This window comes from Mobula hypostoma, chromosome 1 (genome assembly GCF_963921235.1).
Source record: "Mobula hypostoma chromosome 1, sMobHyp1.1, whole genome shotgun sequence".
NCBI lineage: Eukaryota > Metazoa > Chordata > Chondrichthyes > Myliobatiformes > Myliobatidae > Mobula > Mobula hypostoma.
In genome coordinates this window covers 133,012,486-133,038,055 of record NC_086097.1, presented here as the reverse complement: position 1 = coordinate 133,038,055, position 25,570 = coordinate 133,012,486, and the positions used below count along the sequence as shown (strand labels likewise).

The window sequence follows — 25,570 nt, the reverse complement described above, 5'->3', positions numbered from 1 at the left end:
AGGACATCTGACACCTGACCAGGTTCATTTCCCACTACCAGATCAAGTACAGCCTCTCCTCTCCTGAGATTACTACCTTTGAGGTCCTGCTTCTCAACTTCCTTCCTAACTCCCTGTAGTCTGCTTTCAGGACCTCCTCCCTTTTCCTACCTATGTGGTTGGTACCAATATGTACCATGACCTCTGGCTGTTCACCTTCCCACTTCAGAATATCATGGACATGATCAGAAATATCCCAGACGCTGGCACCTGGGAGGCAAACTACCATCCGCATTTCTTCCCTGCATCCACAGAGTCACCTGTCTGACCCCCTAACTATAGAGTCCCCTATCACTGCTGCCATCCTCTGCCTTTCCCTACTCTTCTGAGCCACAGGGCCAGACTCTGTGCCAGAGGCGTGGCCACTGTTGCTTTCCCCAGGTAGGCCATCCCCCAACAGTCCTCAAACAGGAGTTCTTATTGTTAAGGGGAACAGCCATAGGGGCACTCTGTAGTATCTAGCTCCTGCCCTTCCCTCTCCTGACTGTTACCCCCTTATCTGTCTCCCGAGGCCCGGGTGTGACTACTTGCTTATAGGTCCTCTCTATCACTTCTTCACTTTCCATGACCAGATGAAGGTCATCGAGCTGCATCTCCAGTTCCATAACACAATCCCTAAGGAGCTGCAGCTCAGCGCATCTGGTGCAGATGTCGCCGTCCAGGAGGCTGGGAGTCTCCCGGACTTCCCACATCTGACACCCAGTACAGAACACCGGCCTCACAGACATACTTCCTGTCTGTATTCTACACAGGCAAATTACTTCGACTTGACCCGATATCGCCGAAGCCCAAATGAGCCAAAGCCCTACCACTCTGCCTCAGATCACTTCCGTTAATAGGGGTAAACGAGCACAGTTCGTAGGGGTAATTCAGGATCTGGTCACACTAGGCTATTATGAAAACTAGCCTACCCTCCATTGCCCCTGTCTGCACTTCCAGCTGCTTTGAGACAGTAACCAGCATGATTCAAGAACCCCAACCATCCCGGTCTTTCTCTTTTCTCCCCCCCACCCCCATCAGGCAAAAGATTCAAAAGCTTGAAAGTATGTGGCACCAGGCTTAAGGAGAGTTTCTATCCTGCTGTTATAACATCCTTGAACAGACCTCTTGTATGATGATGATATCTTAATCTCTCAGTCTATCCCGTAAGTGTAAGACTATATTCTACATTCTGTTGTTTTCTGTCGATCGTACTTATTTTAGAATGATCTGTCTTGATAGCCCACATTGGCAAGCTTTTCATTATATCTCAGTACATGTGACAAAAAAAACCTAATTACTTGTTCCCAGGAGCAATACAAAGTGGTAGCAAGAGTGGTGACTAAAAATACAAGCAAGCATACCGGTTTTATGGAAGGTCCTGGAGAAGGAGAGCTGGGGGAAGTGCATTGCTGAGGGCATTACCAGATGAATAAGAGGAACAGTAGCTGGGAGGCTGAGTGTGAGGAGGGAGATGACAGTGTAAATCTGAGGCAGTTTAAAAGCTTTGTTCATAGGATTAAATAAAAGAAGACTTGCAATACAAAAGGAAGCCTTTCAACCCATTGTAACCATGCTAGTCCTAAAAGAGCTATCCAGTATAACCCTGTTTTCCTGTTATTGGTTCCATAGTCTTACAGGTTTTCAAGTGTACAACCAAACTCTTTCAGCTATTGGAACAAAAAAATGTAGACACTGGAAATTCAAAACATGAACAGCAAAAGCTGGAAGCCCTCATGAGTTGAGAAGCATCTATGGGGAAAGAAAAAGAATCAATGGTTCGAGTCAATAATCCTTCATCAGAACTGGAGAAGTGAGAAGACAAGCTTGTTTTAAAGTTGTGCAGAGTTAGGAGAAATGGACATCGAATACCGATGACAGGATTAGACCAAAGTTATCATGTTAAGAATTACTTTAAAAATGGGCAGTTTGATACTGTAGATTTAAAAAAAAGATATAGGGAAAAAAAAACAGATACTTTGGAGATGCAACTGGGAAAGAAAAAAAAGTGGCTACATGAAATTGTTGAAATCATTATTACGTCCTAAGTGCTGTAATATTTTGAAATAAAAGATAAGGTGCTATTCCTCAACGTTACTGGATATCAGAGCGATTTGGAGGTATGAGAAACTGTAGATGTTGAAACCTGGAGCTGGAGGAACTCCTTGGGCCGGGCAGTAGCTGTGGAGCGAAAAGGTTAGTGAATATTTTGCATTAAGACCCTACATCTGGACTGAAAGATAGAGCGGAGATAGCCAGTATGAAAAGGTGAAGAGAAGTGATGGAGCAAAATCTGGTGAGCAGTAGATGGAGGTAATACACACAAATGCTGGAGGAACTCAGAAAGCTCAGGAGGCATCTATGGAAAAGAGTAAACAGTTAACATTTTGGGCCAAAACCCTTCATCAGGACTGCAAAAAGACTTCTCGTCCCTCATCTGGGAGTCACCAATGTAATGGAAAAATGACTAAAGAAGGTGCGTCTGAAAAAGAATAAAGCAAAAACGACTTTATGCATTAATCAAAGGGGAAAGCACACCTTGGACCCATACAGGTACACAAAGTTTTGATTAGGAGCATGTGAACAGTATTATGGAAATTGTTCAATGTGACAGCAAATCTGCCAGGGAAGTGGGTTGGTGTTGGAAGGGAGTCAGTTGGATCTGTGTTCATGGAAGAAGTGAGATAGAATATAGAACATTGAACAGTACAGGAACAGGCCCTTCGGACCATAGAATCTGCGCTGAGCTTGATGGCAAAATTAAACTAACCCCTTGTGTCCGCACATGATCCATATCCCTCCACTGCCTGCGTAAAAGCTTATTGAATGCCACTATCATACTGACTTCCACTACCAGCCCCAGCAGCACCTTCCAGGCACCAGGAGGGAGGGATTGGATGTTCATTGTGAATCTCAGCTGGATGAGACCTGTCAGAACAGTGAAGGGCATTAGAGGCATCATAGATGGAAACCGGGAAAGGGGAGGAAATATAAAATGAGGGTGGGAAGAAAAAAGTTCTGTGGGACAAGAGCAGGCTGAAGCAATGCATTCTCCAGAGCAATTCTGTTTGCAGGTCTTTGGGAAATGGTAGAAATGGGCTGGGTGGGTTTGCAGGACAATGAGGCTGGAGTCCATGAAAGAACGATGTCTTGAAGAGATAAAGCCAGTGACTCTATAGAATGTAGAAGGTTATAGATCAGTACATGCCTTTTGGCCCATGATGTCCTGACCTTTTAACCTGCTCCAAGACCAAGCTAACCCTTCCCTCATATGCAGCCCTTAATTGTTCTTTCATCCATGCATCTATCTAAGAGTCTCTTAATACATCTGCCTCTACCACCACTCCTGGCAATGCATTCCAGGCACCTACCATTCTTGGTGTAAAAAAAGTCCTATTTCTTACATCCTTCCTATGCTTTTCTCCAACTATTAGCTATTGCTGACACGGGAAAGAAAACACTGGCTGTCCACTTTATCTGTGCCTCTTATCACCTTATACACTTCTAACAAATCATCTCTTACCCAGCTTCGCTCCAAAGAGAAAAGCCCTAGCTTGTTTAACTTTGCTAGGAGATGATAATGTGATGTTTATTGGTGGATGTTATGGCGCAGTGGAAGGAGAGAGCCCTGTCTGAGAACTGACAATAAGCGAGAGGTCAGTTCATCAAGGAGCATTGCCAGCACCCTATCTGATGATAGTCTTTGGATTGAGTGGAGTGCTGGAGTACAAAGTGATTGGGTTAGAGTGACTAAGGCCAATGCTCAAGTATAACGTGTGTTTCTATTTATTCTTTCCTTCCAGGCTTTAATAACCTCTAGGTGAAACTATTTCACTCATTGCTCCTCTAATATGTGAGGACTTTGTTTTGCATGCCATCCATAAAGATCATTTCATCAGCTAAATACATCAAAGTAGAACAAGGAAAGAAAACAACAGAATGCATGATGTAGTGTTATAGTTACAAGGAAAGCATAGTGCAGGTAAACAATAAGATGCAAGGTCATGATGTGGTAGATTGTGAGGTCTAGAGTTCATCCACTGATATCTTCTGTATTTCTGTGAACTGAAGTCAGTTTTGTTTGACTACCTGAAGCTTGCATAATGTACACCACAGTTAAATCTCTCCTCAGCCTCTCCGTTCCAAAGGAAGTGATGTTCACTCACACAACCATTTCTCAAGGCTAAATGTTTCCAGACATGGTTACAACCTCAGAAATCCTTCATTTCTAGTATTTCAATTTGACCAATAAGCAAAACTTCATTCTGCTATCTCTATACATGGACAATGGTGCTTTACCTAGATTTGCACAATGCTTTATAATTGTTACTGATTTATCCTGCTTTGTGGTTTTGAATTCCCTTGTACTACCTCTAAAGACTGTTGTGACGAAATGACCTGTATGCTAGCATGTAAAACAAAGTTTTTCACTGTAGCTTGGTACATATGATAATAATTATCCAAATATTTTACCAATGCTAAAATCTGGATGCAACATTTTTATTCACTCGAATATTCATTCTTATGACGTCAAGTAATTCTGAAGCACATTGTGCTAGGTAAGTGATACCAAGTCAGCGTCAGAATCAGAATATTGCCAGTATACAAAACGCATCAGAATTGATTGTGGTTCGATGGCAAGCATAAAACTCAAGACAATACTGTAACAGACAACACAATAGCAACCAACAATTCACAGGACACTAGTGCAAACAGCCATGAGCAATCAACAATTAGCAAAATGGTCACTTGCACAAATGCCAATAATCAAGTTTTATTGAGAAGCTGGATAGCTACAGCAAAGAAGCTTTGGAGATGACATGTAGTCCTGGTGGGGATGGACTTGTAGCATCTCACTTATGGCAATTTGGTGAGTACATGATTGCTGGGGGGGAGGGAGGGGGAAGGGAGGGTGGAGTTAGCAGTAATTTTTTTCCAGCTCTTTTCTTTGCTCTGGCAATAAACAGGTCTTTTAATGTCAGTAGCTGACAGCCAATGATCACCTTCACCGTGTGGACCACACACTACAACCTGGACTTGGAGAGAGTGGAGAGGGCGGGAAACCAAATGGTGATGGAGGAGGTCACAACACTCTGAATAATGGTTGAGGAAAAAATCATCAGGGTTCTTCCTGAGATGTTAAGTTTCCTAAGCTGGTAAGACTTTGCAGAAAACTCCAGACTTCCCAACTGTTGTTGTTGAAGTCTCTTGCTAGCCAATCCTTGTAAGTGGCTTTCACCACTTTTAGAATTTTATTAAACTGCCATTTTGCAGAGCTATATTCTTTCCTGTTTCCAGACCTGTAGGCATGATCCTTTACTGATATGAGTCCTCAACTCTTCAATGGCTTGTTATTGTTGTACCTCAGAATGGTCTTCTTAGGAAGACACACATCCTCACAGAGGGATATGTAGGATGTTACAACGTCAGCATATTCATCTGTACTGCTACATCAACTGTCCATACCTTCCTATCAATGGAGCTTAAGCTGTCTCTTAGCCTTTCAACACTCAGGAGTCCATTGCTGTTTGATGGACCAGTTTGGTTTAGACTGTTTGAGTCTTTGTTTCTAGCTGGGAACTAGCATAGTCAGAGTTGCCATGAAAATTGGCAGAATGCCCCTTTAGTGGTGGTATAGAAGTGGTCCAAAGTTCTGCCCTCACATTTGGGGCAGCTCATCATCTGGTGATATTTGGGCAGATCATGGTGCATGTTACGATGTTTAAAATCCTCCATAATGAAAATGACAGTATCGGAAAATTTAATTTTCAAATCATGAATGTTATCAGGCAACAGATATTTTGCAGATTGAGTGTTTGAGTGAGGAGGAATATAAATACTGGAGAGAATAACAGAGTGAAATTCCCTGGGTAGGTAGAATGGTTTACAATGAGTGAAAAGAATCCCTAGATCAGCAGAGGAAAATGAAAGAACGACAGACATGTCCTGCATCATCTGTTATTTATAAACATGCACCAGTCACCACCCCGCGATCTGTGGCTTACTGTGCTATTATGAACCAGTCTAAATAGTTCAAAGTAAATTTATTATCAAAGTACATCTATGTCACCATATACAACCCTGAGATTTATTTCCTTGTGGGTGTACTTCATAAATCTATAGAATAATAACCATAGCTGAATCAATGGAAGTCCACCCAACTATGGCATTCAACCAGGGTGCAGAAGGCAACAAACAGTGCAAGTACTAAAAGGAATAATATTAATATTAAACAAATAACCAATAAACACCCAGAACATGAGATGAAGCATCTTTGAAAGGGAGTCCATTGGTTGTGGGAACATTTCAATGATGGGGTAAATGAAGTTGCATGAAGTTATCCCCTATGGTTCAAGCTGGTATCCTGGCATTTGAACAAAATTGTCTGGTATGTCCGAGTAAAACCATGTCTTAATGAAACAAAAGGCAGAAATATGAGCATAATCCTTGTTAGTCCTGCTGGGTAGCACTAACTCCATCTTATTTGTGAGAGAGCAGAAATCTGAAACTCAGATTGCCAGAAGAGCAGTACAGAAGCATCCGCATCTCGAGCATACTAGAGCACCTGCTCACTTGCCTCGATACCTTCTGCAGAGGCTGTTTCCGGCCAGCGTCATTACTCTCAGTTGGAAGAAGCTTTAGCGATAAATCCTATATATCACAGCCAAACACAGGAAATAAATCTGAAGGCACTGAATCTCTTATATTCATGAGGATTTCACAAATGAAAGTAATTCTTGAGTTCCACAAAAACCACATATTTAGCCACACAATATAAACAGAACTTAAAACCATAACAGCCAGCACTGTGTTAGGCACCACTGGAAGATCTCTATACGGGCATTACTTTGCATGCTGGCTATTCATGTGTTTGTGGCCTCTTCCTGTTAACATATTAAAAAAGGTAATGAATCTACCAGGCATCTTCCTTTGGCAAATGGAGAAAATAATGATAAAGAAATTTATGTATAAGGCATATTATAGAACAAAAGTGTAACAAATCAATTCTAAACAGCACTGAATTGAACTTTAATGCAAAAATAGTCATCTTGACATTAAACCTTTCTGCTGGACTAGGGAACACGATAGATATCTGTGTGGACTCATTAAATCCATGTTAGAATTAGAAACCACTCTCAGGGCAGCTTGACGCATGGACATAACAGGCTTTGTTGTTTGGATATTGAAGATTATCTTGACTTGTCAGGAACAGCGATAGAATGTCATGGTAATAAAATCTGCAGCAAAAGATCTTGCTGGGAATAGCTGGTATCTTGTTGTTTTCTCTTTTAAGACTACCATTTGTTCAAACATATATTACTTCTCCACATCAAAGAGCATTGTGCTTAAGATTTTTAGACTAATGATCCAGGAAATTTGAATTTAGTTGATTAAATAAATCTGACATAATGATTTGATCTATGAGGGCTTGAGTGTATCAGTAATGGTAGTTACGACACTAACAGACTGCCGTAAAACAAAATCTGACTCACTGACACTCCCTAGGGAGGGATGCTAATGTGTATATTCTCCAGACACACAGCAACATAATTTAGTCTCAGCCTCCCTCTGAAATTGCCTAGCAAGATGCCACCACTATCTTTCATCTCATTACAGACGGGCATTAAAAAAAATTGTTATAGTGACATGCAGGTACTTGGAATGAACTGTCAATACTCCAGCCATAAGCATAGCAAAGCAGAATACTACAGAGGCTGGAAGTCTGAAATAAAACAGTAATAGTTTAAAATAATCAATAGATCAGACTACTCTTGTAGAGAAGGGTACAGAGTTAACATTTCAGGTCAATGGTCTTTCAAGTTCAAATTTACCGTTATAGGCATTCAAACCCATGGCATAAGTAAATTGATAAGTTGGTAAATTAAGTTATTATTTTCACGTGTATTGACTTACACTGCCCATTATGCCACTGGAGTTTAGGGCAACAATGAAGGTTCTCCATCTCTGACGGTGTTCAGGGCTTCCTGCATTACATCAGTAGCTTCCTCTTAGCTTTTGTTGCTGTCAGTCATGCATTTTCTGGAGGAGGCTTAGGAAAACCATCATACTCAGATGTAGAAGGATTCTTCATTGCTGTTTCTGTAACAATTTTGTTTTACCCATCAGGATTGTTGGCCATGAGCTGAAGCCCTGCAAATGGACGACTGGTGGACCACTTTTAGTCTTGCCTCTACCCTTTGACCTGATTGGCCTGGGTGACCCTACCAAGAGCCAAAGCATAAAGCCCTGACTCCAGCCAACATAGCTCTCTGGGTCATTGAGGCACACAAGCCTCCAAACTACGACAAGGTTGTGGTCTGCTTGCAGAACATGTATTGAGGTGCAGTGAAAAACTTTGCTCTGAATGCCATCTATACAGATCATTTCATTAAACAGTGCATTGAAGTAGTACAAGCAGAAAGTATAAGAAAAATAATGCAAAATTACAGAGAAAGTGCAATGCAGGCAGACAATGTGATGCAAGGATGTGACAAGTAGATTGTGAGGTCAAGAGTTCTCCTTATCATACAAGAGGTCCATTCAGTAGTCTTATAACAGTGCGATAGAAACTGTTCTTGAGCTTGATACCGCATGCTTTCAGGCTTTTTTTTCTATCTGATGGGACAGGAGGGAAGACAGATTGTCTGGCGTAGGTGGAGTCTTTGATTATATTGGTTGCTTTACTAAGACAGTTAAAAGTTATAAAAAGCTACAAAAATTAACGTTCTGCAGCGACAGCAGAACAGTACATTACAAACATGACAAACAAAAGTTACCATAAACGGATATTAACGTAAGTTATACATTATTAGAAATTACCTTTGGAAATGTGTGAGGAATCAGTGCTTCATTTTCCTCCATAGAAGCTGCCTGACCTGGTGAGTTCCTCCAGTACTTCGTGTAAATGGTTTTGTATAGAAGCTGGTATGGTGGTAGTTGTCCATCATCTCCGACGATGATGGGAAACCTGTGCAGGAGAGTTTTTAAAGTGGAAAAGCTGTTGCACTGGGGCAGTACCACTCTCTCAACCTCACTAGTCTGGGTGCTGAGGTAGATTTGTATGATCGCTATCATTTTGGATTCTTAATTCATTTTAAAATTTGCACCTGTATTTCCATTACTTTGTTTCTCATATATTGTTTGCTTTGAAACAAGCACTAATACCGGTCTTGAGAGTCGCAGAAATATCAGTTAGCTCCATGCAACCTGTAAAATTCTCCCCGGGTATGACGAAAATGAACAGTGTCATCGAAGTCAGATAGACATTACAGTCAATAAGAAATCAAAACTGCAGCATTAAATACAAATCTGTCAGTGTTGCAAGGCAGTGTTAATAATTAACCAGGTATGTCACATTGACCAGTAAGAAGGGTTTATTAAGGAGGGCAATCCTGCCCTCTGAATTAGCATTGTTCTCAATTTAATGTTATAATGGATAGCATGATTCTGATCTTGGCATACTGGTACACCATAGATCACTAACGACCACACCCGACTCAGATACTTTTCTTTCTGGCTCTCCCTATAGTCCCCAACCTGGCAATGAGGGGCAGGTGGAGGGAATGTCTGACAGGTCAGTTTGTCTTCTTTCCCCGAGGTACTGAACTGTTAGCGATCCAAACTAACTACAATTATTTCATGCAAAAACATCAAAGCACATGTCATGTATTTTACCGTGGGAAACATTATTGGCTTTCTGTTTGGTTGCAATAAGTACCTTGTTGATAAATATTACTGTCTTCACAAAGTAATACAGGTATCATAGTCCCACCTTATTTATGGACCTTTCCTCAAACTGGATCTATTTCCTCAATCTATTTCCCTCTGTCTACACTTCTTCAAATAGACCAGCTATGATCAATCAATGAGACAGTACCAAAATCAGATGAGTCCCCTGGACACCCCTTCTCTCTACTGTATCACAAATGATTCCTTTATCTCTTCTACTCTTCCTCTCACTCAACATAAAACATGTTTATCTTCTTACTTTTTCCATTCTGAAGAAACACTATTAACCTGAATTATTAACTCTGCTTCTCTGAACAGATGCCGCCTGACTCGTTGAGTATTTCCAGCATCTTATTCTAATTTCATATTAGAAGTATTTGCACCTTTTTGTATTTAATTTAAAATAGTCACCTGTTCTTATGCACTAAAAAGAGGCTCACAGAATGTAATTTTGATTGTCTTTTTGGATCTTGTGTGGAAAAAAAAAATTGAATGTTCTTGATATCAGAGTTTGGGAAGTAGATGTGTGCTCTGCTTTGGCCAGTAAAATGCTGAAGGAATCACAAGTGGATTAGAGTCTTCTCACTTCAGCTTTTATCTTCTTTCGCAGAGACATTCCAGGAGCTTTGCCGCAGGAATGTGTAACCCCCATACAAAGAATGCTGCAACTGTGCTTTAAGCTTCCTGCAGTCTTGTATAGTTTGCCAACTATTATGTTAACTGAAGGTGTTGTTGCCAATTACTGAAAACTTGCTCTCATTCCTCATTCATACTTTATTTACTTGTGCATTGTCTCTGCCACCAAACTGTTCTAAGGTTTGAACAAAGAAACGCTGCTTTTTATACAGAAATTGACCAGCAGATATGGATATTGACCAACTGGTAATCCTATGTATGTTCAGGTTCCCATTTTGCATAATCAATCATCAATTACACTTCAATAATACATGTATTAATCGTCATTAGAATCTTGGTGTTAAAGGGCAATAATGCTTCAGAATTAGTAAAGTCACTGACCAAATAGTAGGTGTCATGCAAGATTCATTCATTTTCATCCTTATCATGTCTTGGTTTGCCAAATGGCTCTGGTCCTCTGATGTGCAAAGGTCCACTATGTTCTTCAAAGACTTTTCTTGCCTCCGCTGAATGCACACTATCCGTAAACTATCCTTGCCTGGACATGACCTTAAGCCTTGCCTTGCTGCAGCTTGAACAAAGATAGTTATGGACACAGCTCAGTAGACTGCGGAAACCAGCCTCAACTCCATGCCCATGTCAACACTTCTGGCTGCCATTGTAAAGCAGCCAACATAATCAACCCACCCCAGATGTTCTCTCTTCTCCCCCTTCCCATCGGGCAGAAGATGCTAAAGTCTGAAAGCACACACCAGCAGGCTCAATAGCCTATCCCTTTGTTATAAGACTATTGAATGGTCCCCTAGTGCAATACAATTAAGTCCTGACCACACAGTCAACCTCTTTATAGCCTTGCACCTTTTTGTTTACCTGCATTGCACTTACTTTGCAGCTTTAAGACTTTATTCTGCATCCTATTATTTACTACTTCAAAGCACTGCTGTAATTAAATGATCTGTAAGGATGCATAGAAAACAATGTGTTGCACTGTCACCTTGGTATGTATGACAACAATAAACCAATTTATTAATTTCAAACACAAGTAAATCTGCAGATGCTGGAAATCCAAAGTAACACCCACAAAATTCTGGATGAGTTCAGCGGGGCAGGCAGCACCGATGGAAAAATGTATATTGCTGACGTTTCGGGCTAAGATCCTTCATCAGGACTGGGAAGGAAGGGGGAAGAATTCAGAATAAGAAGTGGGGGGAGGGGATGAAGAAGTACAAAGTGGCAGGTTGATATGTGAAACCAGGAGAGGGGGAGGGTATGAAGTGAAGAGCTGGGAAGTTGGTTGGCTAAAGAGATAAAGGGCTGGAGAAGGAGGAATCTGATAGGAGAGGATGGAAGACCATGAAAGAAAGGGAAGGGGAAGGAGCACCAGAGGGAGGTGATGGGCAGGTAAGAAGAGCAGGCGTGAGAGGGAAACAAGAATGGGGATTGGTGAAGGAACTGTGGGGGGGGGGCTATTAGTGGAAGTTTGAGAAATCAGTGTTCATGCCATCTAGTTGGACTCTACCCCAATATCCATATAAGATGTTGCTCCTCCAATCTGAGTGTGGCCTCATCATGGCAGTAGAGGATACCTTGAACTGACATGTCGGAATGGAATGGGAAGCAGAACTGAAATGGGTGGTCACCAGGAAATCCTGCTTTTTGTGGTAGACAGAGCGAAGGTGCTCGATGAAGCAGTCTCCCAATCTATGTCAGGTCTCACCGATATACAAGAGGTCACACTGGGAGCACTGGATACAGAAGATGACCTCAATAGATTCATAGGTGGTGTTGCTTCACCTGGGAGGACTGTTTGGGGCCCTGAATGGTCGTGAGGGAGGAGGTGTAGGGGCAGGTGTAGCACTTGTTCCGCTTGCAAGGATAAATGCCAGGAGGGAGGTCGGTCAGGAGGGTTGAGTGGACAAGGGAGTCGCGTAAGGAGTGATCCCTGCAGAAAGGGGAAAGTGGGGCGAAGGGAAAGATGTGCATGGTGGTGGGATCCCGTTAGAGATAGTGGAAGTTATGGAAAATTATGTGCTGGATGCAGAGGCTGATGGGGTGGTAGGTGAGGACAAGAGAAGCCCTTTCCTTGGTGTAGCAGTGGGAGGATGGGGTGAGTGCAGGTGTGCACAAAATGGAAGATGTTCAGGTGAGGGCAGCATTGATGGTGGAGGAAGGGAAACCCCTTTCTTTTGACGAAGGAGGACATCTCAGTTTTCTGGAATGAAAAACTTTATCCTGAGAGCAGATGCAGCGGAGACAGAGGAACTGAGAAAAGGGGATGGCATTTTTACAAGTGACGGGTGAGAAGCAGTATAGTCAAGATAGCTGTGAGAGTCAGTGGGATTTTAAAAGCTATCAGTAGATCGACTGTCTCCAGAGATGGAGACAGAGAGATTGAGAGAGGGGAAAGAGGTGTCAGAAATGGACAAGCGCGAGGCAAAGTTGATGAAATTGATGGGCTCAGTATGGGTGCAGGAGGCAGCACTCATGCAGATGTTGATGTAATTGGGGAGTGACATTGGTGTAGGCTTGGAACATGGACTGTTCCACAGAGTCGATGAAAAGGCAGGCATAGCTGAGGCCCATGAGCGTGCCCTTGGCTACACCTTTGGTTTGGAGGAAGTGGGAGGAGCCAAAGGAGAAATTGTTGAGGGGGAGGAAAGGCTTCGTCAGATGGTAGAGAGTGGTGGTGGAGGGGAACTGGTTGGCAGTGGCGTATCTAAGGTATGGCACATGCCCTGGGCGCCACTTGAAGGGGGCGCCACTGAGCAGTTTCTACTAAAGTCAGACAAGCCATCCTCGGATAGTGGAAAAAGTCTTTTCTTCAGATGTATGATCTGTCTTTGATTATCATGGGTGAGAAGCGCTAGGATGACCTTATTTCAGAGCATTGTGTAAGAAGGTCATGAAACATTTCTTCATGAAGAAGGAAAGTGGAGCTGAAGGATGAAAGAGACGAAAGTTGGAGGCGGAGGAAGTCAAGAAGTTGAGCAAGTTCTTCATGCCCTCCTTTGAAAAGCCCGGAACAAGTAGTTCGACACGTTCCATGGAATCGCCTACACCTGCTACAAGTTTGTTAGATTAGATTATGATTAGATTATGAGGACACACAGTCCTCTTTTATTGTCATTTAGTAATGCTTGCATTAAGAAATGATGCAATGTTTCTCCAGAATGATATCACAGAAACACATGACAAACTGACTTAAAAACTGACAAAAACCATATAATTATAACATATAGTTACAACAGTGCAAAGCAATACCGTAATTTGATAAGAACAGACCACGGGCACGGTAAAAGTCTCAAAGTATCTTGAAAGTCCCACCATCTCACGCAGACAGTGAACCTCCAGCGCCGCAAACTTGCCGATGCAGCATCCTGGAAGCTTCCGACCACAGTCCGACTCCGAGTCCATCTGAAAACTCCGAGCCTCCAACCAGCTCTCTGATACTGAGCACCAACCCACTGTCTCTGCCAAGCGCTTCAACCCCAGTCCCGGCAACAGGCAATAGGCAAAGCCAAGGATTTGGGGCCTTCCCCTCCAGATATTCTCAATTGCACAGTATCAGCAGCAGCGAGGCGGACATTTCAGAAGTTTCTCCAGGTGCTCCTCCATGCTTCTCACGTCTGTCTCCATCAAATCAGGATTGTGCACGACCCCCTAGTTAACACATACGATATCATTCGGAACGGCCTCTTGCACTGCGTCACGCCACCATCTTCTCCTCCCTCCTGAAGGTGAATCAAGTACAAATGCATCACAAGCCGAGGAGGAAGTCAAGTCAGATAAATGGGAGTATGATGAGATTGAGAGTGAGGCTGCCACAGAATGTGGACATGACAGGAGGGGAAGATGATGGTGGTGGTGGTGATGTTGAGTTTATTGACGAGATTGAACCTGACGACACTGAACCTAGTGAACTGGATGGTGTCAAAGAGCCTCGAACTGTCATACCAGAAGTGATTGAACAGCCTGACATTGGACTTCTGAAGTTCAACAAGGATACTGGAAAAGCAATTCTGCCTGACGCGTTGAGAACAGAAATAATAAAGCTAGGTTCGAAGTATTTCCAGAACAGTGAGGGGCCTTTTCTACCAACAAATAACTGCTCAATGAACAAAACTTGGTTCAAGAGGAAATTGGGAAATGGTCGTGGTGAGGAAGTGACTCACTCATGGCTGGTCTATTCCCCTTCTAAAAAGTCTGCATTTTGTATCTGTTGTCTTCTCTATTCCCGGTCAGACCATCAATCCTCATTGGGGCAGGAAAGTGAATTCAACCAGTGGGAAGCACCTGAAAGGATTAGTGTTCATGCAAATGCCAAGAATCATTGGGAATGCTTCACACAGTGGAAAGAAATGGAAAGAAATTTAGCTGGAAACAGAGGAGTTATTGACGCGGTATTTCAGCCACAGATTGAGAAGGGAAAGCAGAAGTGGCGTGATATCTTGACAAGAATCCTTCACTGCATAAAATTCCTTGTGACTCAGAACCTGGCTTTGCAAGGACACGGAGTCACTTTAGCTAGACGATGACTCCAATGTGGGAAATTTCCTTTGCTTATTGAAACTACTGGCCATCTTTGACCCTGTCTTAAAAGAACACCTCACTCATCTGGAAAGTCATCCTGGATCCACGTCTTATCTTTCACCGGGTGTCCAGAACGGATTCATCCACATGATGGCATCCACTGTTCACCAGAGTTTACTGAGAAGCATTCATAAAGCCAAGCACTATGGTCTCACGTTCGACTCGACTCCTGATCAGACACACTGTGACGTGAGCAGATGTCAGAAGTAGTGAGATATGTGGAAGATGATTTTGAGAGGAAAACAGTCCGTGTTAGAGAGTCCTTCCTTGGTTTTATCCAGATAAACCAGAAGGATGCTGAGAGCTTGGTTGAAGACATCTTGAAACAGCTAGAAAAGGACAAAATGGAGCTACACGATTGTCGGTCACAGTGCTATGACAACGCTGCTGTGATGGCTAGACACAGAAGTGGTGTTCATTAAAGAATAAGTGAGAAAAACAACCTGGCAGTGTTTGTGAATTGTGGCAATCAATCACTCAACTTGGTGGGTGTACATGCAGCCAAGCAGGATACAATGATGGTCACGTTTTTTGGAACCATCAAAGCTCCCTACGTGTTTTTCTCTCGTTCAACACAGCGCTGGGAAAAACTCAAAAATGCCGTGCCTGTGGTTAAGTCGGAGTCTGGAGTGCAAGGACAGAAGCAGTGAAGCCCGTCAACAAGCACCTTGAAGAGATACTTCAAGTTCTCCAGGACATGATAGACAATGAAAACGAGACCAGTGAAACAAGAAGTGACGCAAGGCAGCTGTACAACCGCATGTTGCGTTACAATTTTCTGATTTGGCTAGGATTTTGGAACAAAGTACTCATTCACATTGACCGTATTCAAAAGAGGCTGCAGGATCCTAGCATGAACTTCCATGATGCTGCCCTGGATTTGAAAGCCCTCTGAGGTCATTTTTATGGTGAAAGAGAAGTGTTGGTCAATGAGTCTCTCGAAGAAGGAGTCGTCTCTGTCAAGAATGGAATATTGAAGTTGAAAGACGTCAGAGACGAAGGAAACGAATGGCTGATGAGAACTCTAGAGATGCTGGGTTAACAACTAAGGAGGAAATGGAAAGGGTCATGAAGGGAACACTTGACCATCTTCACAGAGAAATGGACGAAAGGTTTGCTCGTTTGCACAACACTGACGCCAAGTTTGGGTTCCTTCTCGATGTCGAGGGACTGTGTTATGGCGCCGACAGAACGACCTAAAGAAGAAGTCGGAAAATTTGGGCGAATTGTACAGCTCTGATGTTGATGGACAGCAGCTATATAAAGAAATTTTGGATTGCAGAATGTTGCTATTAAGGCGGGTCAACATGAAAATATCAAGACCTGAAGAGCTTCTTGAATTTATTGTTCAGTATGGAGATGAGAGCATCTTCCCCAACCTTAGCATTGCTATTCAGATAATGCTAACCATTGCAGTTCCCATTGCCAGCTGTGAGAGACCATTCAGCAAGTTAAAACTAATACTTTCCTATTTGAGAGCCTCCATGGGTCAGGGCAGACTGTGTGATCTTGCTCTGCTGAGTGTAGAAAGAGAAGAAACTGAAAAAACTGACTTTGATCACATCATAGACCAATTTGCATCAGTGAAAGCAAGGAAGGTGTAGTTATAATTTTCATGTAGTGCCATAATTTGATAATTAAAAGATTAACAAGCTTGACTTGTATTTTTGAGCTGATATTATGGTAAAGTTATCTAAAAGATGGGTGTCAGATGTTTGGAAAGAGGCGCAATTTCAGTGCTTGCCATAGGTGCTATTTTCCATAGATATGCCCCTGCTGGTTGGGTCTGTTGTCCAGAAAGAAGCAAAGAGCTTTGATGGGGGAACTTACTAATTTACAAGGGGCCGACTATTGAGCTAAATAAAGAAGCGTATTTAGAGCAACTTATAATTTTGTTTCTCAGTTCCTTGATGCTGTCTGGAAAAATACCAGTACTGTATCAGTAACATTCAATAGACTGGAAAATCTGCCGGTCCTCCACCACCACCAAGGGCAGTCAAGTTTATTGTCATTTGAACAAGTACATATGTGAACATCAGCAATGAAAACTTTGCAGCAACATCACAGACACATAATAATAAAGATACAGCATTCACAAGAAAAAGAACACAAATTATCCAAAATTATATAAGAAAGTACACAATAAGAACAAAGAAATCCATTGTTCTGACACTTTGTGTTTATTTCAGACCTCCAGCATTTGTAGCTTCTTTTATCTGGGAAAGTACTTGTTTGGCTTTACAGTCTCTAGAATTCCAGAGACTGGGAAGGGTGTGGTATTAATGCAAGTCTAACATAAAGAATGTATTTTTTTCTACTAAAAATGCACTTACTTTCCCACAGACCTCGCCTTAATTGGAATTCCCCTGCCAACTTAAGTAACATTTCTGGAGGCACTGAGCAGATCCAGCAACATCTGAGAGGGAGGTTTGCTAATGCTGTTGGGGAGGGTTTAAACTAGATTTGCAGGGGTGTGGGAATAGGAGTGAAGAGGCAGAAGATGGGGCAGTTGGAGCACAAGTAGGGATAGTTTGTAGGGAGTTTGTGAGGAAGGATAGGCATATGATAGAGCAAAGATGTACTCAGTTGGTTGTCTATTTTAATGCAAGGAGTATCATAAGCAAGGTGGATGAACTTAGAGCATGGATCAATACGTGGAACTATGATGCTGTTGCCATTACAGAGACTTGGATGTCTCAGGGGCAGGAATGGCTGCTGAGAGTGCCAGGCTTTAGATGTTTCAAAAAGGACAGGGAAGGAGTCAAAACAGGTGCAGGTGTGGCATTGCAAATCAGTTATAGTATCATGGCTGCAGAAAAGGAGGAAATCATGGAGAAATTGTCTACTGAGTCAGTGTGGGTGGAAGTCAGAAACAGGAAGGGGGCAATAACTCTACTGTGTTTTTATGGACACCACAATAGTAACAGAGACATTGAGGAGCAGACAGGGAGGGGAGATTCTGGAATGGTGTAATAATAATATCTCATAATGAGGCATTGGGAATGGACCCAAATGCCAGACACAGACACTGAAGTACAAGGAACAGGACTTGACTAGAGTAGGGATGTGACAGGATACAGACAAGGAGCAGGGGCAAGAATGCTGACTTGGGCTAGGACATGGACTAGACAGGGAAACCGGACAAGGAACCATGAACAAGGAGGCTGGACTTGGACTCCGAGCCAGAGACTGGACAAGGACCCAGAACCTGGGTCTTGCCTCGGGCTCAGACCCCAGCAAGGGCATGACATGACTGCAGGACTGGAGGCTGGGGTCTTGAGGCTTGGAGACAGGCTTGGGGTCTTGAGGCTTGAGGCTTGAGGCTTGGGTATGGACTCCAAGCCAGAGACTGGGCAAGGACCCAGAACCTGGGACTTGACTCGGGCTCGGACTCCAGAACTAGGCAAGGACAAGACGAGGCTACAGTACTAGACATGGCTTGGGTGAGGAACTCCTGGGTAGGGCGAGACAGAAGGACAGGTAATGGCACATGGACAGGACTAGGATAGAACTGGACTATGCATGGACTGGACGAGGGCCTTCAGGAGCACGGAGCCTTGGACGAGAAGAGCCAGGACCCCTCCTTGGGAACAGGATGTAGGGCAGGGACTCATACACATAAAACAGATCCAGGACCCCTCCTTGGGAACAGGACGTAGGGCCAGGACTCATACACAGAACACTGAACATGAAGAGACAGATCCCAACATAAGGTGGCAACAAACGGCTGGACCCACCTAGCGAAGGCAAGGACATAGACAGTTCCCAACACTAGGTAGCAGCAAATGGCCAGACCTTCCTAGCGAAGGCTTGGACACAGAGACAATTCCACACAACGAAAGACAGTTCCTTGACCTAACAAGGCTCTGGTCTTGCTCCGGCAGAAAACTTCAGCGATACAGGCGGGGTATCCAGCCTAGGTGAGCAGGCAGGGAGTCAGGCGAGGTATCCAGTCAGGGAGTCAGGCAAGGGGGAAAGACAAGAAGGGGAACAGAACAGTCCAGCAGGGAATCCCTGGTTTCCAGAGGTATTTATGTCTCAGCCTCAAAACAAGAATCATGTGCCCACAACAGAAACAGGGGGAAACCAGAAACCCCAGAACATGGAACCATGGACTGGACGGTGAACCGGAACACGGACTTCATGGACTGGACCATGACATAATAAGGTTGTTGTGATGGGTGATGTTAACTTTCCTAATATTGACTGGCATCTCCTTAGAGCAAAGAGTTTGGATGGGGTGGAATTTGTTAGGTGTGTTCAGGAAGGTTTCCTAACACCATATGTAGATAGGCAAACTAGAGGAGAGGCTGTACTTGATCTGGTATTGGGAAATGAACCTGGTCAGGTGTCAGATCTCTCTGTGGGAGAGCATTTTGGAGATAGTGATCACAACTCTATCTCCTTTACCACTGCACTGGAGAGAGAAAGGAGCAGACAATTTGGGAAACATTTAATTTGGGTAGGGGGAAATATGATGCTATTAGACAGAAATTTGGGAGCATAAATTGGGAGCAGATGTTCTCGTGGAAATGCATGGCATAAATGTGGCAATGGTGTTTTGCATAGGTATGTTCCATCAAGGCAGGGAAAGGATGGTAGGGTAAAAGAACCATGATGTACAAAGGGTTTACAAAGAAAAGAAAAGCATTCAAAAGGTTCAAGAGATTAGGTACTGTTGGAGCTCTAGAAAATTACAAGGTTGCCAGGAAGGATCTTAAGAAGGAAATTCAGAAAGCTGGAAAGGGCGTGAGAAGACCTTGGCGAACAGGATTAAGGAAAACCCCAAGGCATTCTACAAGTATGTGAAGAGCAAGAGGATGAGCTGTCTGAGAATAGGACCAATCAAGTGCGATAGTGGAAATGTGTGCATGGAGTTGGAGGAGGCAGTGGAGGTACTTAATGAATACTTTGCTTCAGTATTCACCAGGGAAAAGGACCTTAGCAATTGTGGGGATGTCCCTAGCCTACTGCAGGCTGAAATACTTGAGCATGTAGACATTAAAAAAGAGGATGTGCTGGAGCTTTTGAAAAGCATTGAGTTAGATAAGTCGATGAGTCCAGATGAGATCCACCGTAGGCTACTATGGGAAGCGAGGGAGGAGATTACTGAGCCTCTGGTGATGATAGTTGCATCATCAGCTGGGACGGGAGAAGTACCAGAGGATTGGAGTGTTGCAAATGCTGTTTCCTTGTTCAAGAAAGGGAGTAGGGGTAACCCAGGGAATTATAGACCAGTGAGTCTTACTTTAGTAATAAGCAGATCGTTGAAGATCCTGAGAGGCAGGATCTATAAGCACTTGGAGAGACATTATCTGATTAGGGACAATCAGCATGGATTTGACATGGGCAGGTCATGCCTTACGAGCCTGATTGAATTCCTTGAGGATGTAACAAAACACATTGATGAAGGTAGAGCAGTGGATGTAGTGTGTATGCATTTAGTAAGGCATCTGATAAGGTTCCCCATGCGAGGCTTATTCAGAAAGTAAGGAAGCATGGGATCCAAGGAGACCTTGCTTTGTGGATCCAGAATTGGCTTGCCCACAGAAGGCAAAGAGTGGTTGTAGATGATTCATATTCTGCATGGAGGTCAGTGATCAGTGGTGTTCTACAGGTATCTGTTCTGGGACCCATCCACTTTGTGATTTTTATGAATGACCTGGATGCGGAAGTGGAAGGGTGGGTTTGTAAGTTTGCTGATGAACAAAATTTAGGGGTGTTGTGGATAGTCTGGAGTGTTGTCAGAGGTTACAGCGGGACATTGATAGGATGCAGAACTGGGCTGAGATGTGGCAGATGGAGTTCAACCCAGATAAGTGTGAAACGGTTCATTTTGGTAGGTCAAATTTGAAGACAGAGTATAATATTAATGGTAAGACTCTTGGCAGTGTGGAGGATCAGAGATATCTTGAGGTCCATGTCCATAGGACACTCAAAGCTGCTGCACAGGTATACAGGTTAAGAAGACATATGGTGTGTTGGCCTTCATCAACTGTGGGATTGAGTTTAAGAGCCATGAGGTAATGTTACAGCTATATAAGATCTTAGTTAGACTGCACTTGGAGTACTGTATTCACTTTGGGTCACCTCACTACAGGAAGGATGTGGATACTGTAGAGAGAGTGCGGAGGAGATTTACAAGGATGTCGCCTAGATTGGAGAATGTACCTTATGAGAATAGGTTGAGTGAACTTGGCCTTTTCTCCTTGGAGTGGCGAAGGATGAGAGGTGACCTGGTAGAGGTGTATAAGATGATGAAAGGTATTGATCATGTGGATAGCCAGAGGCTTTTTCCCAGGGCTTAAATTGCTAACACAAGGGGGCATAGTTTTAAGGTGCTTGGAAAGAGACATGGGAGAATATCAAAGGTAAGTATTTACACAGAGAGTGGTAATGCACTGCAGTGACAGTGGTAGAGGCAGATACAACACGGTCTTTTAAGAGACTCTTAGGTACATGGAGCTTAGAAAAATAGAGGGCTGTGTGGTAGGGAAATTCTGGACAGTTCCTAGAGTAGGTTACATGGTCGGCACAACCATGTGTCGAAGAGCCTGTAGATTTCTAAGCTCCATGTTCTATATAAAGGAATAGTGAAGTTTCAGGTGGAAATCCTGCATCAATATGCCTGCTTTACCCCACCCCACTGATATTGCTAGACGACTGAGTCCCCTCTAGCAGATTGTTTGTTGCTCCAGACTCCAGCACCTACAGTCTCTTCCATATTTTGCATATCAGATATTCTACTTAAACTGACAGGCGAGGCTGCAGATGCTGATATCTGCTGCGAAGAACAGACTGCTGGAGGAACTGAGGGGGTCAAGCAGCATCTGTAGAGGGAAATGAACGGTAAACGTTTGGGGTTGAGTTTTTTTCCACCTGAAATCCAGTGGAAACATATTACGTGACACTGGAATGTTTTATGAACTGTAACTGAGCAAATCAGGTCCGATTTATTAGTAGAACCCCATCTTTCAGACTAAGGGAGACTTGTCTCGTAATTGACGGCGGTGGGCGTTTTTTTTTAGCAGAGGAGGGCTAGAAGGAGGTGTCTGGAGCACCGTGGTGAGGGAAAAGCTGAGCTTCATCTGCAGTCTAACATCCCCTTTAAAAGAGTCTGTGCAAGTATCAGTCTCTTCGCTCTGTGACTGCAAACCCCAGGAACAGACTTATAGAGAGGAGGCAGTAGATGAACCTTCTGGGAGGGTGAAGCAACACAAATCAAAACTGCTTGGAACTACAGGCAAGAGTGAAGTCGCGGCAGAGTCGGAGGAGACGAGTGAGTTTAAAAGGAGTAGCCAGCCATTCAGGTGGTGGTGATGCGGGGAGGGGGGCGCGGGGGTTTGCGTCTAAATCTGATACATAATTAAACGGGCATAATTTAACTTGTCAAGCGCACCGACTTCGAACAACTTTGCAAAGCCTTCCTGGTGTAAAGCAGAGAGATAGAGAGAGAGAGAAAGAGAAAACTAAAGCTTGGAAGTGCTGTAGGCATTAACGATACTGTTATTGATAGTTTGTTTAATCTACAGGTACAGGGATGGAACTGAACCATAGCAGTCTGGGGTTGAACGAGAGCGTGGAGGCTGCGGGAGGAGGCAGTCAGATCGGCACGGACGGGTACATCATCATCCCCGTTTTCAGCCTTATCTTCTGCCTCGGGGTCCTGGGCAACTCTCTAGTCATCACGGTGTTGGCTCGCAGTTCCCCGGGCAAGCCTCGAAGCACCACCAACATCTTAATCCTCAACCTCAGCATCGCCGACCTGTCCTACCTACTCTTCTGCATCCCGTTCCAGTCCACCTACTATTTCCTGCCCCACTGGGTCTTCGGGCGCTTCCTCTGCAAGTTCGTCCACTACTTCTTTACCGTGTCAATGCTGGTCAGCATTTTCTCTCTCGCTGCCATGGCGGTCGATCGCTATATTGCCATCGTCCACTCCAGGAAGTCCTCCTGCATTCGGGTGGCCAGGCACACGGTCATGGGAGTCCTGCTTATTTGGGTGCTCTCTTTGGCCGCCGCGTCGCCTGAAGCTTACTACCGCGTACTACTGCACATCAAAGGCCAGGGCCCCTTCTGTTGGGATTTGTGGACTTTCCTCGTTTATAGACGAATCTACAAGGTGGCCACCTTCGTGGTTGGCTACCTGCTGCCTCTGCTCCTCATCTGCTATTGCTACGCCAAGGTAAGTCCCGGGATTGCTCCAGTCACTAGCTCAGTATAGCAACACTCTCACCACTTTGCACTGTAATAGTCAGTTTTGTTCTCATGTTGCACAATTGTGTAAAATTTATGTTTACTTTTCCATGTGACTATTGCGTATCTGATGCTATTTGCCTGTGATACTGCCGTTAGTTTATTATTGTACCGCTGCATACATATACCTGACAACAAACTCGACTTTGATTGCAGGATAAGGGTAAACTGCAATTAGCAGTAACTTATATATTAACATGAATCATAGACAAGCATTTGATGTAAGTAGTTATAAGGAGTTAAAAACCAATATCTGCTCCCAGTATAATGCACTAGGCGGTTTGGATCTCACCGGCAGGAAATGTTGCACTTGCAACAAGGTACACTATCTGGTTGAGGAGCTGTGACCTACAGGGCTGGCTGATGGAGTAGCACAGATACAATGTTCAAAATAAATTTATTATCAAAGTACATATATGTCACCATAAACAGCCCTGTGATTCATTTTCTTGCAGGCATACTCAATAAATCCATAAAAGAATCAATGAAAGACCGCACCAACTTGGGTGTTCAACCATCGTGCAAAAGACAACAAACTGTGCAAATACAAAAAGAAAGAAATAGTGATAGTAATAATAATAACAAATAAATAAGAAATAAATATTGAGAACATGAAATGAAGATTCCTTGTAAGTGAGTCCCTAGGTTGTGGGAACAGTTCAATGATGTGGCAAGTGAACTTGGGTGAAGTTATCCCCTTTGGTTCAAGAGTCTGATAGTTGATGGACGATAACTGTTCCCGAACATGTGAGTCATGAGGCTCCTGTTTCTTCTCCCTGAAGGCAGCAGTGGGAAGAGAGCATGACCTAGTTGGTGGGGGTCCCTGATGACAGATGCTGCTTCTCTGCAACAATGTTTCATGCAGATGTATGAGCTCAATGGTGGGGAGGCCTTTTACCCTGATGGACTGGGCTGTATCCACTACTTTTTGTAGGATTTTCTGTTCAAGGGCATTGGTGCTTCCATACCAGGCTATGATGTAGCAGTCAATATACTCTCCACCATACATCTATAGAAGTTTGTCAAAAGTTTTAGATGTCATGTTGAACCTTCAGAAACCCCTAAGGAAGTAGAGTTGCTGCCCTGCTTTCTTCGTGGGTGCAGTACAGGTCCTCTGAAAAGATAACGCTGAGGAATTTAAATTTGCCGACCCTCTCCATGTCTGATCCCCCAGTGAGGGCTGGCTCATGGATTTCTAGTTTCCTCCTCCTGAAGTCAATAATCAGCTCCTTGGTTTTTGTGACATGGAGTGAGAGCATTTTGTTGTGGCCCCATTCAGCTAGATTTTCAATCTCCCTCCTATATGTTGATTTGTCACCACCATTGATTTGGCCTGCAACAGTGTTGTCATCAGCAAACTTATATATGGCATTAGAACTGTGCTTATAAGTGTAAAGCAAATAGAGCAGGGGGGCAAAGGACACAGCCTTGGGGTACACCTGTGTTGATGGAGATTGTGGAAGAGATGTTGCCAATCAAAACTGACTGAAGTCCTCAAGTGAGGAAACTGAGGAGCCAATTCAAAGAGGTATTGAAGAAAAGGTCTTGAAGCTTATTGATTAGTTTTGAGGGGATGACATTTATATAACATGCTCCTCTGTGATTAAAACATTCAAATTGTATCAAGTTTGCATTATCAAACAAAAGAATTGGACACTAAGCCACTTAAAGAGTATTAGATGTAATGAACAAAAGCTTGATAAAAGAAAGAGGCATGAAAGAGAATCTTAAATAGATAGTAACTTAAAGTGAGACCTCAAAGGCTTAGCTTGGTTGTGTTTGGTGAAGAGCCTATATTTTGCAGTGGAGAAGAGGCCAGAATTTGGAGAAGTGCCAGTTCTGGGGAGCTTGAAGAGAGTGGCAATTGTGAGGGAGTGGGTGTGTGCAAGCCCCTGGAGGTGTTTGAAAATCAGAAGCATTTTTGGTTGCTGAGTAAGGACATGGGTAAAATTGTTTCATCTGAACTCCTGTTTGCTGACTATAGAATAGGATGGTTGGCCACAGGAGATTGAGTTGAGAAGCAAGAAAAGGTATTGTCAATGGAAGCAGTAATGATGAGTGAAGTAAAAGTTGCTTCCCTCCTCATTATCAACTGGTTTACGCAATGAATTCACCCTGGCATAGGGAGAGCATGATCATCTCAGAGATATGCTACTTGCCATCATTCTCAAATCGTCAAATGGACATCAGATCTGGACAGACCATAATACTCCCTTGATCCACTTTGCCCAGTATCATGTGGCTGAACTAAAGCTCATTATCTAGCTTCACCATGAAGCAATGTCACTCTGACAAGCTACCAGTGAGGAATTAGAGGCAATGTTACCTTGCAGCAGTGAGG

The 25,570-nt window shown here is 43.5% G+C and overlaps 1 protein-coding gene across 1 annotated transcript in view; it reads left to right on the top strand.

Moving 5' to 3' along the window:
* The first annotated feature begins 21,327 nt into the window (after positions 1–21,327).
* The window catches only part of galr1a (galanin receptor 1a), a 32,787-nt gene continuing 28,544 nt past the window's right edge, over positions 21,328–25,570 (top strand). The window contains exons 1-3 of the mRNA XM_063043245.1: positions 21,328–21,344; positions 22,002–22,252; positions 22,506–23,158. Of these exons, the coding sequence (XP_062899315.1) occupies positions 21,328–21,344; positions 22,002–22,252; positions 22,506–23,158 (921 nt within the window). The remainder of the gene's footprint in view (positions 21,345–22,001; positions 22,253–22,505; positions 23,159–25,570) is intronic.